General features: G+C 41.4%; 1 protein-coding gene across 3 annotated transcripts in view; it reads right to left on the bottom strand.

The window, feature by feature from the left end:
- The window catches only part of ABLIM1 (actin binding LIM protein 1), a 229,169-nt gene that overhangs the window by 118,887 nt on the left and 95,303 nt on the right, over positions 1-14,979 (bottom strand). For all 3 annotated transcript variants that reach the window (XM_069541505.1, XM_060034019.1, XM_060034020.1), the window contains exon 3: positions 4,013-4,196. In XM_069541505.1, the coding sequence (XP_069397606.1) occupies positions 4,013-4,196 (184 nt within the window). The remainder of the gene's footprint in view (positions 1-4,012; positions 4,197-14,979) is intronic.

Genomic DNA, 14,979 nt, shown 5'->3' with positions numbered 1-14,979 from the left:
CGTGCCTCATTTTGAGAGGAAAGGAGAATGTGCAGCTTCTGCGGGCAACCAGATAGTAAAATGATACCGTTCACCTCCGCTCATTAGCGGAGGGATGTTCCAACAAGTCACCTAGCAGGGCACACACAGTACAATTTTCCTTTTCCAAATGGAAACACCTCCAGGAAGAAATATTTTAAATGCCATGGATTCCTATTCAAGCTTAAGGCCCTTCCCCAAGAGAACTGGTTACAGGTCAAGCATTAACTCTTTAAGTTCCCTGGACCAACGTGATAATTATGCTGAATTAGACTTGGTCCTGGACGTCTGAATGGGCGAACTAAATATCTCACAGTGCTAGGGGCCCAGTCCCTCATAAACTTGGAGAAATATGAAGATGCGATAAATATCTGTTTAAAAATTAGTATTAGCTTCTTTTCAGAAAGATATTTTCCTTTCACATTAGATATTCATCAATAACAGCACACGTTGCAAAAATATTGCCTTCTTCAGGTACGTTATCAGTTTCTTCTGCTCCCACTTCAGCAGGCAGATAGCTTTAAAAAAAGTCATTAATTAATAGCCATATGACAGTTTCCACGCCTACTTTCTTGCAACTGACCAATTTGCCAATGATCTTCATCATGAGTTTTCAAATGTGTGATTCTGTCAATCAGGAAATTTGAAACTCATAAGCCAAACATCCCCACACATCTGAGTCAGAAGCAATTTCTTAAGAACAAATTCAAGCTTCTGGACATGTTTTACGTTCACAGCTGCCTTAAGTTGCCCTTTGGCCGCCTAACAGTTGTTGATTAACCATAATGCACGCACAGATAGTAAATTTGGACTTAACTCCACAAACGTGCTTGTTGCCAGTCATCAAGGAGAGTTTTAAACTCTCACACCGCCAAATTTTAGAAGCGCTGAGTTGAGGTGGTCTCTCCTCTCCTCTTCTCTCCTGGTGCCATGTTACTTTCCGTTGCTCAGCTAAGGCCAGAGAGGTTAAGCAACTTGCGTGGATTGACCAGCTAGGGAGACCAAGCCACAGGCAGGTGCAGGTGGTATCCACCAACTCAGAACTTGCTCTGTCTTTAATAATCAAAGTCACACTCTGGTGGATACCAACAGGCCTATCGCTTCACACTTATTAGGTAAAACCAAGCTAGCCTCCAATCTGCTCTGTAAGGAGGCCCTCAGGCGGTGAAGAGTCCACAGACACAATAAGCTCAGGTTCTTTGCCTCTGATCAGGGCCAGGACCAGGGTGAGGGCAGCGAGGCACCCGAGGCAAAGCATCTAAGGAGGCCCCCGCTGTCAGAAGTGCTGCATGACCCGGGAGTAAGCACCCCTTTAAACTGTGCGCCCAGGAGCCTCCCTGGCTTCACCCTAGTCCAGGCCCTGCATCTGATCTAAGCTTCTATTTTTAAACTTGAACCCCACACAGATCCACCATGGGACAAACCAGAGTCCAGTTCTCAACAATGCGACCAGGTCTTCTGAATTTTGTTATTTCATGAATGAACCCCCCTTCATTTCCCTACGTCCTCTGCCCATATGGGTTCACTTCCTCCTGACATTTGCCTGAATGTTTGTAATAGAAGGAGAACTGGATTTACAGTCAGAACACCTGAGTTCAAATCTTGGCCTTGCGATGTGAGGATCTGGGAAAATCCCTTACACTCTGAGTCTCAAAGTCACTCATAAGTAGGGACACGAATTCCTGATTGACTCCACAGAATTGCTCAGAGGGTTAAATTAATTTCTACATGAACGCAATTTGTAAACTGTAAAGGTGGCCTCCTCAGAGGAAACTGGTGTCATTCAGCAGCAGCAACAGTGGGCACCTCTCTGCTGGCTCAAACATGCAGGGACAGGGCTACAGCTTATAAATGTTTGTCCGTTACCAACTTGAAGCAATGGTCTCTCAAGGCCAAGATCAGGAAGCCTCTTGGAGTTTACCTGGGCCAGCGCCCTCCAACCTGACTGAGTCTCCTCCTCCTTGGTGGCCCTTCAGAAACCACTAAATCATCATGAGAGTTAGGAAGGAGAAAGGCTAGAAATGGATATTTTAAAGAGACCCTCCCTAGGGGATTCCAGTGACCATCCAGGTTTGGGGAATCACTTGTATGCAGTTCACAGCCTCTCACCTTACGGATGAGACAATTGCTGTGGAAAAGTTAGCTCACATAGGTCTCAAATCAGCCCAGGAAGCACGACCAGGACTCGGGTGTCCCGAATGCCAGTCCAGGCTCTTAACCAGGCTGTGAGCTACAGCCTGAAAAAGGAGAGGTCAAGAGGAAGCTTTGCTTTTGATTAAATACAGAAAAAATTTCAGCTCATTAACCCAGAATTTTTAAATTATGATTTAAAAATATATATAATTTTAAAATGGGCTAATAGTTATATAAAGTTATTAAAATAATTTGATTATGAATATTTCATCTAAATCTTATTACAATTTATCCATGTGTATTATCTTGTTAATTAATTATACAAAATCATATTTACCCTTCTAGAGTTTACATTTCTCTGGCCTAGAAACATGAAATGCTGAAAAACAAAACAAACTGAACTGAACTGTAGTTTTTACAAAGGCATAGCAAAATGGAGCGCACAGAATCAACACCATTCCAAAAGGCATGGGATTGCCTGATTAGTATGGGTCCATTAAGTAGCTGATCCTTTATTGGTGAGTCTCCTCATTATAGGAATCGAACCCATTGTAAATTCTGTAATGTGTAGCGCTCAAAACACAACAATGAACCACATTTTCCACTCACACTTCACACAGTTTCCTTCTTCTCTCTGACTGATCATTTTAATCAAGCTGCTTTGTGCAGTAAAGATCTAACCTTGGTGGATGATAGAGAGGAGGGGTTGGCAACTTTTCCCCTGAAAGATCAAATTGTAAATATATTTTTAGACTGTGCAGATCATAAGGTTTCTGTCACAACTGCTCAACTCTGCCACTGTCACTTGGAACCAGCCATAGACAATACATAAACAAACGGGCATGGCTGTGTTCCAATAAAGCTTTATTTACAAAACAGGTATTGGGTCTAATTTGGCCCATGGGGCAGTTTGCTCTCCCTGGTTATAGAGCAAATGCAACTATTTTACACACCCACTCCCACACACTGATACTTCCAAATAAGCTTCATCTTTCCAAGTATTTATGCCATTTCCTCCCATGTTTCCATTGCTCAAAATGTCTCAAGATCTAGAGCTGCTTTCAGATTTGGTTTCAAGGCACTTAAAATCAGTCACATTATTTAGTGGAGGATATCACATATAAAGTTTCCTAAGTAAATTACTTTTTGACTAAGCCTGATAACACACTAGGAAAATAAAAACATCTAAAGGTGCATCAGAAAAAAATATTTTAAGACAAATGTGTGATATCACTTTTATGTGGAATCTAAAAAAAATGATACAAATGAATTTATTTACAAAACAGAAATAGACTCACAGACATAGAAAACAATTTTATGGTTACCGAGGGGGAGGGATAAATTAGGAATTAACAGATACAAACTACTATATATAAAATAGATAAACAACAAGGTCCTACTGTATAGCACAGGGAACTATATTCAATATCGTGTAATAATCTATAATGGAAAAGAATATGAAAAAGATATATGTGTATATTTGTATAACTGAATCACCTTGCTGTACACCTGGAACTAACACAACACTGTAAATCAAACTGTACTTCAATAAAAAAATTTTTTTTTAAAGAAAAGATATTTTAAGACTAAGTACAACTCAAGGGACTTCCCTGGTGGTCCAGTAGTTAAGACTCAACACTCCCAATGCAGGGGGCCCGGGTTCAATCCCTGGTCAGGGAACTAGATCCCACATGCGGCAACTAAAAGATCCTATATGCCACAGCTAAGACCAGGCACAGCCAAAATAAATACTAAAAAAAAAAAAAAAAAAAGAGACTAAGTACAACTCAAGACCAAAGCGCACATTCCAAGCTTTGACAGCAGAACCCAGCGCTTCTCTGTTGGGGAAAGCCACACTTACTTGCAGATCGTACAAGCAAAGCAGTTGGGATGGTAGGTCTTGCCCAGGGCGGTCACCACCTCTCCTTCCACAAACTCCCCGCAGCCATGGCAGCGCGTGCCATACATCCTCTGGTAGTCCAGGGTGCAGAGATACTCTCCGTTCTTTATGAAGAAGCCCCCTTGGGCCAGGTCACAGCCACACACTGTGGACAGACAAGTTCACATCTGGTCATCATGTGCCAAGCTGCTGGGCAGCAGTGCCTTCTACTGCATGCTGCTAACTTACTCTATGATCTCAGCAGTATGGGGTTTGGGAGGGGGGGACTGGTACAAAGAGCTATTTATTGTTGGGCTCTGATTCTCTCTTGCCTCCCTCCCCTTTTGCTTCCCTCCCCTTTGGGAGCTATGCAATGTCTCATGCAAGTAAAATCCATTGGCTAGGGCTCCACAGCTTCTGTGATATGTCTAAGATTCAGAGATAATCAGTCTTTGATGGAAAGATACCTTTGGTTCACGCGGTCTCAAATATGAACAAAACTGTCTCTTGCAGTGCTATTCAGGAAAGCACGGCTTGCCCACACAACTGCTTGGTTTGGACCAAAAACTGTTACTGAGCTGAGTAATAAATTCCCACTACACCAAAAGCTGAAATGTCCAGTGTCTATTTTTTCACACTCTGGAAATACTTTCCCATAGTTCTAAACAATTCAGACGTTTAATTTTCTCTTTGTGCAGTAAATAGGATAAGTCCATTATTTATATATTACAGAAAGAGATAAAAATGAACAAGCAGAAGAGGAAAGAAAAGGGAACATGTCCAAGATAAAACTGTCATTCAGGACCTCAGCACACGCAAAAGAGGCTGCTTTGTTGTGTCTGGATTTTGGCGTCTCTTTCAAAACTGTGCAGCTGTGAATTACGGAGATGGTGCAAAAAAGAGCAGGTCCTGGGATTCCAGGTGTGCATGTTCAGGCAAGACCAGAGCAGGACTCAGCAACTGGTCCAAAAATAAAGCCAAAGGCAGCCTCTGCGAGTAAAGATTTTCCACTGCCAAGTGACTGGGAAGCAACACTAAAGCTGGAAATCTCCATTCTTAACCTCTCTATCCCCAAGTTTGGATGACACTTCAGGGCCTTGGGCAAAGAATCCAGGATTTGTCCTGATTATTCCTGCAAGCAGTTGGTATGGGCACTCAGCTGGGGTAGGGACGAGGTGAGTTCAGTCACTAAATTGCTTTCCTAAGGACCTACTGGAACACATGGTAAGTTCCCATGACACATGAACACATCTAGATGAACTAGTGTTGAGCACAGTAAGATTCTGACGGAATCTTACCGCCCCACCCTCAGTTAGCGGTCTCTACTAACGGCAAACTACTAAAGATACTCAGGGTGACGCAGAACCTACAACAAGCTTTCCACTGTGGGTTCATCTGTCTTTGTTTAGATCAACACTCCACAGCTATGACCTCCTTCTTTGCAATTTATAATCAAGTAACCCAAGATGATGGCCTGAGTCCGTCATGCCTGAAAATGACCACCATATAACCCTACTGTGACCACATTACCTGGAAACCAGCTTGTTCATCACCTGCCGCCTCCCTAACCTGCCAGTCCCCCACTGCTCCCACACCTGCCTTTTCCTTACCAAATGGTCCTGTGGGTCGAGGGAACTCAAGTATGGACTAAGCCTACTCCACCTGCAAATTCCTTCAACAACAATAAACACAATCCTGAGGCCACAGGACACCTTAGAGTTCTTTCTTCAATATTTTCCTATGTATTCTTTTTTATTTTCCCACAAGATGACAAAGCACTTCATGGGTAAGAGTCCTCAGCTTCACTTCTTTTGATTTGTCTTTAGGGACCTCCAACCACGGTATCTGATATAACACCAGGAACCAATTTTTGAATTATTATAAATTGAATCCACCCTCAAACTTGGCAAATTCCCACTGGTTTCACTCCTCAGTGGCATCAATCAGTTCCAACGACTCAGTTGCTCTTCCAAACTTGGGTATTTCTCAAAACCACGAAAGGTAACAAAATAAGGCATTTGGACTGCTAGTAATTCCCTTCAGTCTCTCTTCCAATCACCTAAGGTAGACAGAATGTAAAAATTCACAGATCCTTTATAAAAAGATCTGGTAGCAATAGGGTAATTATGGTAATACAGATTGTTGAGACAGCTTCAAAGCTAATTCTAAATATTTTAGAAATCCCTGTGTTCACCGCTTCCTTAGGGAACCTCTGCAGCCTCTCTAGTTCACAGGGTTTTGTGAAGTCGACACATCCTGTCCTTTAATAATAAAATCTTAGTTTATATGAACCTAATATAGCCTTAAAAAATGACTTTTTAATGACTGTTGAGAGATGCCAAACTAAAAGCAAACTGTGCCTCTTCGCAGTTTGATTATTTGATTTGGCTTAGTCCTTTTTTTTTTTTTGCGGTACACGGGCCTCTCACTGCTGTGGCCTCTCCCGTTGCGGAGCACAGGCTCCGGACGCGCAGGCTCAGCGGCCATGGCTCACGGGCCCAGCCGCTCCGCGGCATGTGGGATCTTCCCGGACCGGGGCACGAACCCATGTCCCCTGCATCGGCAGGCGGACTCTCAACCACTGCGCCACCAGGGAAGCCCCTCTCTAGCTCATTTTATCCTTGAAATATTCTGGTGAATGGGAACTATTTTTTTTTTTTTCTTTTTTTTTGCGGTACGCGGGCCTCTCACTGTTGGCGGCCTCTCCCATTGCGGAGCACAGGCTCCGGACGCACAGGCTCAGTGGCCATGGCTCAAGGGCCCAGCCGCTCGGCGGCATGTGGGATCCTCCCGGACCGGGGCATGAACCCGCGTCCCCTGCATCGGCAGGCGGACTCTCAACCACTGCGCCACCAGGGAAGCCTTGGCTTAGTCCTTAAATTCAAAGCAGTGGCCCACATTGGCTTACCAAACTGAACCACTGTTTCCGGTGGTTTATACACAAGGAAACCAGTGTTTGAAAACGGACTCACAGAGGCAGGGGCCATGAAAGGCACACACAGCAAGCAGTGAGAAGGAACGTCTGTACTGCTCAGACCTAAGAGTACTTAACGTTATTACATTTCCTAAGACTGGACTAGTTGGGACGTAATCTCAGACTCTTCCCTCTCCAGGCTTTACTTGCCTGTTCCTCCTCTGACCACAACTTCTCAGTCTCCTTGGCCAGACCCCTAAATGCAAGTAACTCCCATGGATGTCACCTCCTTCCTCTAGAATACAAGGCCTCCCTGGGAACAGGTCTCATCCACTCTCAGAGCTTCAACTATGACTTTATGTGAAGGATTCTCAAATCTATGTCTTTATCTGTGATGCCTTCCCCAAGCTGGGCAGAGACGGCACACCTAACTCAAACACAGCATCGTCAAAACAAACTCTACCCTCTCAGCTTCTCTGCCATCTCTTCTGAAACATTCTGCTATTCCCACTTTTAATAAAATGGCAGCGCTATGCATTCTCCCACTCTTACACCAAAATTTTCAACTGTCCACTAAATCCAATCCATTTTCCCAAGAAAACATTTCTTTGATCCATTTCCCTCCTCTGCCTTCTTGCCATCTTTACTCAGGTCCTGGCCTTCAGCATCACTTTCTTGTATTAAAACAGCCTTATTATAACAGTTTGTGTACTGGCAAAAAAAAAAACCCAAACCTGGGAACAACTCAAATTTCCATCAGCAGAGCAATAGTTGGATAAGTTACGCTATATCCAGTCTATGGAGTTTGTATTAAAAAGAATGGGTTAGATCAATATCTGTAACCTAGAGGCCCGTCCGGGACATATTATTAAAAGAGAAAATTTCACAAAGAATTTTAATAATCCCTTTTTTAAAAAGTCTACTTATGTTTTTATGAACGAGGAAAAGTGAGTTAAGACAAACCTAGGGTTATTAAATGGGTTATCTCAGTAGGATGAAGAATTGTTAACTTTTTCTTCACATAACTATGTGTCAGCTCACTTTTTAAAATTATTTAATTTTGCTCATACACACATAACATAAAATGGACCATCTTAACCATTTTTAAGTGTATAGTTCAGTGACATTCAGCACATTCACACAGTTGTGCAGTCACCACCCCCATGCATCCACAGGACATCTTTCATCTTGCAAAACTGAAACTCTGGACCCATAAAACAATAACTCCTCATTCTCCCTCCCTCCCCCCAGCCCCTGGCAACCGCCACTCTACTTGCTGTCTCTAAGAATCTGACTATTCTTGGTGCCTATACAGGTAGAAGCTCACTTTAATAATAAGATGTTAAGGAAAATTATCCAAACCTTGTAAACAAGGTGAGGGAGAGAAGCGTGTTCCTCCAGTGTCATGCCGGAGTATTAACAGCTCACACAGAATTATTTCATGACCCAGGGCACTGGATCTGTGTTTGACAAGCTCTTTACTACTAATTAAAAGCCTGGACTTTGAAAGTTAACCATAACTTGTAGATTCTTGTTCGGTAGACGTGCAGATGATTTCTGTCCAGATTTACTCTCCTGTTAGACTGCTAACCAGTTTTATATCTAACCCTGGCATCTTATCCCAACATCTTTTCTTGAATGCCTTTAAACCCATTCCTTTGGTTCTCCTTTGAACCAGCTTTACATTCTGCTAGTTCCTTCATTAATGAATTGACTAAATCTCTGGTACATGTTCATTCCATATTTGTATGAGAGTCATGTATTTAACTTTTTGAAAACTACACTTTGACAAAGGAGTTACTCTTTTTAACCAAAAATATCTAAAGGTGAACATTTTAAAAATTAAAAAAAAAACTTTTGGTCTATTTTATATTAACAGCTTTGCTGAAAATCCTTTTCACTGGTGGCGCAAAGTAAAACTTTCCCATCCAAATGATCACACAATCCCAATTTAAGGTCGAAATTCAGTAGAGGCTCTACTTAGGTTTTTAACTCTGGATGCTCCATTTGTCTTTGCTTTGGTTGAAAGTTAACATATGCCCAGGGAAAAGCATAGATTCCTTTCATAAAAAAATAGAGCTGCTACTTGAGGACACAGGGAGGGGGAAGGGTAAGCTGGGACGAAGTGAGAGAGTGGCATGGACATATATAAACTAACAAATGTAAAATAGATAGCTGGTGGGAAGCAGCCGCATAGCACAGGGAGATCAGCTCAGTGCTTTGTGACCACCTAGAGGGGTGGGATAGGGAGGGTGGGAGGGAGACGCAAGAGGGAGGAGATATGGGGATATATGTATATGTATAGCTGATTCACTTCGTTAGAAAGCAGAAACGAACACACCATTGTAAAGCAATTATACTCCAATAAAGACGTTAAAAAAAAATAGAGCTGCCAGTGAAAGAGATTAATCAATTGCTTTGTTCTCATGATCAATTATTTAAAACATGTCCCACTCAAGGCCCCCCTGAATCTTGCCTGCTTTGCTATCACTAAAGCATGGCCACAAACAGTCATATGTCTTGTAGATGTTACACCCTTGAATTAATTCTCTGCAAACCAAGGAATTCCATTAACTAGTTAAGAAGGAATATGTACATTGAAGCAATTTTATATAAAAGTTGTGAAAATAGTAACAGCACATTTAAAAATCTTACATCTTTTAAAAAAAGTTAACAGGAGCTGCTTGTGTTGTAAAAATACCACAGAACAGGAGGGGAACAAAGTATGGAGGTGTCAAATAAGGGTGAAAACAGCATAGTATTCTAGCGGCATGAACAGGGTTGTAGTAGCAACTATTTCTTCAACTTTCTAAAAACAGCAGTTACTTTTTATGTTGCAACAAATTCATTTCAGAGACATTCCATCTGTCAACTAGTTCATACCGCCAGAAACTTAGGAGAATAGGTAATATTTAAAACTCTGCCCAAAGGTTGCTTGGAGGTAAAATGCAAGAGACATTTTCTTCATCTAGATCAAGAGATTGAACATCTCTGCCGGTCTCACTGGTGTTTTAATCATTTCATCCTAGTGAGAGAGGGAGGGATGTCAAGCAAACATGATCAGTTTAGTTTTGAGCAACATAAGAATTCTAATTGGGGGCCTGGAGCCTTAGGTGGGTTCTTTCTTCTCTTTTCTAGGGCAGGTGCTGGTTTTGTGGTCTGGCACTCTGCCAGCTGGTCAGCCCATCACAGGGCATGAAGAGCCCTTCTGAACTTGCCCCAGGGAAATGAAGGCTTTTCATGGCAGGATCTGGGTTACACCCGCTCATTTCTGGCGATAAGGGCCATGTGCTTGCTTTCCTTCTTTCTTTCTTTCTTTTCCTTTCTTCCTTTCTTTCCTTCTTTCTTTCTTATTTTTTACATTATTTTTATTTTTTCTTCCAGTTTTATTGAGATATAATTGACATACGGCACTGTACAAATTTAAGGTGTATAGCATAGTGATCTGATTTGCATACATCATGAAATTATTATCACAATAAGTTTAGTGAACATCCATTACCTCATATAGATACAAAATGAAAGAAATAGAATTTTTTTTTCTTGTGATGAGAACTCTTAGGATTCACTCTTTTAACAACTTTCATATACAACACACAGCAGTGTTAACTATATTTATCATGTTGTACGTTACATCACTAGCACTTATTTATCCTATAACTGGGAGTTTGTACCCTTTTATTGCCTTCATCCAACTCCCCCTCACCCCACCCCCACCTCTGGTAACCACAAATCTGATCTCTTTCTCTATGAATATGTGTGTTTGTTTTAGAAGTACAATTGACCTACAACACTATTCTAGTCATTTATTTTTTTAAATAAATTTATTTTATTTATTTTATTTTTGGCTGCACTGGGTCTTCGCTGCTGCACGCAGGCTTCTCATTGCCGTGGCTTCTCTTCTTGCAGAGCACGGGCTCTAGGCACGCAGGCTTCAGTAGTTGTGGCACATGGGCTCAGCAGTTGTGGCTTGCATGCTCTAGAGCACAGGCTCAATAGCTGTGGCCCACGGGCTTAGTTGCTCCAGAATGTGGGATCTTCCCAGACCAGGGATCAAACCCGTGTCCCCTGCATCGGCAGGTGGATTCTTAACCACTGCACCACCAGGGAAGCCCACTATGCTAGTTCTTGTAACTCAACTTAGTGATTTGATATTTCTATACATTTCAAAATGACCACCACAATAAGTCCAGTTACAATCTGTCACCACAGGAAGATATTACATAATTATTGACTATATTCCCCACACTGTACATTTCATACTGGTGACTCATTTATTTTGCAGCTGGAAGTTTGCACCTCTTAATCTCCATCACCTATTTATCTTCTCCCCCTTCAACCCTCCCCCAAGCATCCACCTGTTTGTTCTCTGTATCTATGACTCTGTTTCTGTTTTGTTATTTGCTATTTGTTCATTTGTTTTGTTTTTAGATTCCACACAAAAGTGAAATCATACAGTATTTGTCTTTCTCTGTCTGACTTATTTCACTTAGCATAACGTCCTCCAGTCCCATCCATGTTGTCGCAAATGGCAAGATTTCGTTCTCTTTTATGGCTGAGTAACATTCCATTGTGTATGTACATCACATCTTTTTTATCCATTCACCCATTGATGGGCATTTCGGTTGCGCCTATACTTTGGCTACTGTAAATAATGCTGCAATGAGCATAGGGGTGCATGTGTCCTTTCTTTTTTTAAATTGAAGTATAGTTGATTTACAGTGTTGTGTTAATCGTTGCTGTACAGCAAAGTGATTCAGTTATGGGTGCAGGTATCTTTTCTAATTAGTGTTTGTTTCCTTCAGATAAATATCCAGGAGTGGGATTGCTGGATCATATGGTAGATCTGTTTTTAGTTTTCTGAGGAACCTCCATATTGTTTTCCATAGTGGCCACACCAATTTACATTCCCGTCAACAGCATATGAGGGTTCCCTTTTTTCCACACCCTAAAAGGGCTATGTGCTATAGAAGTTCTGCTTTACAGGTGAAACCCTGTTCTACCCGGCCTGGGCCAGCACTAGCCCCGCCTCCTCTTAGGCTGTCATGTGCAGAAGCAGGGCTGGGACGGACGCAGGGTACGCAACTCTCAAACACTTCATGGGTGGATCTGCCCTGTGAATATCACATACTTCCCATCCTCTTCATCCATCCTCTACTCCAACTAAATTTTAAAAGAATTTTATTTCATCCAAGATGTTATTCTATTCATTTCCTCAAACCCTTTTTTCACAGAAAATACAAAGGTAGACTTTGACATAGCATCTTCCCAAACCACTCCCAATTCTATTACAGGGTGGGGTCTCACTGAATCAGATTCTGCTCTGAAATCCAGAGCAGTGTGTTTGAAATTACCACACACTGTAGCTCCAAAGTACTACATGCTGTCGCCCAGAGTTCAAAATAGCTGAACAGAGACTCATAAACAATAATAAGAGGGGGCAGCTTCCACTAAAAATAACCATTAGCTGATGCATCACCCTGGAAGCAAACACTAAGCCTCAAAAACATATTTAAATAGTTTGCACCTTAACTTCTAAATGCTCATCGAAATCAATGATCATTTCTGGGAAAGAAGGTAGTTAGAAGTCCAACCAGATGGCAAAATGAGACCCCAAAGCCAGGCATTTGAGGGGCTGTATTAATTCCAAGTTTGAATTTACAATAATAACTAAAGAGACTTGGCTGAAAAGGAAACATTTAGGAACCTCTTTTATTAATAAAATCTTCAACTACAAAGTAAGTTTGTTTTTAATGCTTGTTGTGGATTAATTATGTTAATCCACATTAATTATAACCAGCTCAAATAACAAAGATATCATCCAGAATAATATCTCTCACTCAGTGTACTGTTTTGTTTTGGTTTTGGCCCATAACCCAAAACAAGTATTAAAGTCTTCTCTGATAGCATAGATTACTTAATAATTAGGAAAGATCATGCATAAATGCTGCAAATGTGCACAAGGAAGAAATGAGAGGCTGGTCAGACTTAATAGGACCTTGCTTATCCCAGGTAAGCCTACCTCAGACTAGGCCACCCACTGGAATTTTGGGCCCACAGGTAAATTTTAAGATCTATATTCTCTCCTCTCCCTTTCCCTTTTTCAGTCCCCAGAAAGAGCTCAGTCATGTATCTTTGCCTTTTATGAACTCCCAGACACTAAGGACAGAGCCTCCATGAGAATCATATGTGTATCTATAAGCTGACCCTGCAGAAGACAGATAAAGGCACAGATGCATAGCCATTTTTACCAGCAACCACAAAAAAGCAGTTAGCATGGGGTCTGTTAACCCTCTTAATGGGCTCTTTTTCTCTGGTTTCTCCCGCCCAATCTACCCTGCACACCTTCTCCCAAGTATTATGGTAAAAGATCTCCTGCTTCACTCTGCAAACATGCTGACCTTGCATCTAAGGCCCTGGCATCTACCAAACATTCATCTGACTCTTCTTGATCATCAGGGCTTTATTCCAGTCAAACTGACCCTCCCATCCCCCTGCCGGATAGACACCTCCTCCACCTCCTGCCAACACCCATACCAAGCCCAGCCAGCCTCCCAGGCCCCACTCAAGTTTGACCTTGTGATGAAGCTGATGGCTTCTTCCAGTCCCCTCTGGCTCTGCTTTCTCTGGGCTCAGAACAATTATTAACGTTTGACTCTTAATATATGTTATCTTGTACCTTATACTGCCATTGAGATTTTCTCCTTATCTCAGTTGCAAGCTTACTGAAGGCAAATACCACTTCTTATGCTGTTTTATATCTTCCATGATACTTAGAGAGATGGAAACTTATTGTCCCTTTCCTCCTATTTCATATTGCTTTAAACCAGGACAGTGTGGGCAGAACCAAGTTGCCCTGGCACAGCATAAAGAAAGAGCCAGTAATCCTGCCTTTGCTTCTGCAAGTACCAAATTGGCATCAAAATAGTGGCGCCAAGGTAGTAATTCCACCCTCTCTCAAATTCTTGAGTCTTTTAAGACTCTGAACTTCCTTCACAACTGAAATTGACTGTAACTCAACAACTCAAGAGACCATTTCAATTCACATGTGCTATGTGTAGGGTCACACTACAGCTCTGCTTTGTGCTCACAATACCAAGAAGGTCCTGATTACAGAGAATAAGACTGTGACTGGTTATGTGCTCCATAATTTAAGGTGCATGAAAAGAAACGAGAATGGGATCACAGAGTAGCAACAGGAGTAATTAAAGGGCTGGGAGAGAACAGCTAAGGAAAAAAAAAAGGTAAATGGAATTGGGATTAGACCAAAGAAAAGAGGTCAGGGTAATTATGGTCTTTAAGTGTATGGTGGGTTATTTTAAGGAAATCAATAATCAGCTCTTTTCCATCTAAAGGACAAACTGGGGAAACATTTGCTTTACATGTACCAAGAGATCTAGGTTAGATAAGCTTATAGCTATAACCATAGAGGTGATTACAAATGAGAACAGGCTCTTGAAAGAGGCTATACTATATCTATGGTTAGAAAATATTTATGACAGAATAAATGGCCTTTCCATTCAGGATAGAAGAGCACTTACACTTTTCGGTATGGACAATGTGATAATGTTACTTTCTTGACCCATACAGCTAGATCAAGTCACAGAGATACATTACAATGAAAAAAGCATCAAATTTATCATTTTATCAGCACCTAAAGTACCATTTTGGAAATGAGATATAAACATGAAGAGTTAGTTCTTATAGCATATAAATTAGATAATATAATTTTACTTAAAAAAAAACTAAACACAGAAAACTCTTCATCTGTGTATTCAACCCACACACCCCTCGGTTTTCATCCACTTTACTCCATGAAATCCTTGCACTTATAAATACACATACTCTACATGGAATGATCCTTGTCTGGTAAACATCTTATAAACCTGAAGATGGCAAAAATGGAAAGTGCTATTGGAGATGGGATGCTTTTCCCAAGCCCTTTCACAGAACCCTGTCTTTAAAGACTAATTCTTGAAAATTATATTGCAATTCATTGACATAAGTAGAAGTTGTTACCCAGATTTTCTAATAG

This window comes from Delphinus delphis, chromosome 16 (genome assembly GCF_949987515.2).
Source record: "Delphinus delphis chromosome 16, mDelDel1.2, whole genome shotgun sequence".
Classification (NCBI taxonomy): Eukaryota; Metazoa; Chordata; class Mammalia; order Artiodactyla; family Delphinidae; genus Delphinus; species Delphinus delphis.
The sequence above is the reverse complement of the archived record's forward strand: the minus strand, read 5'-3'. Positions and strand labels throughout refer to the sequence as shown.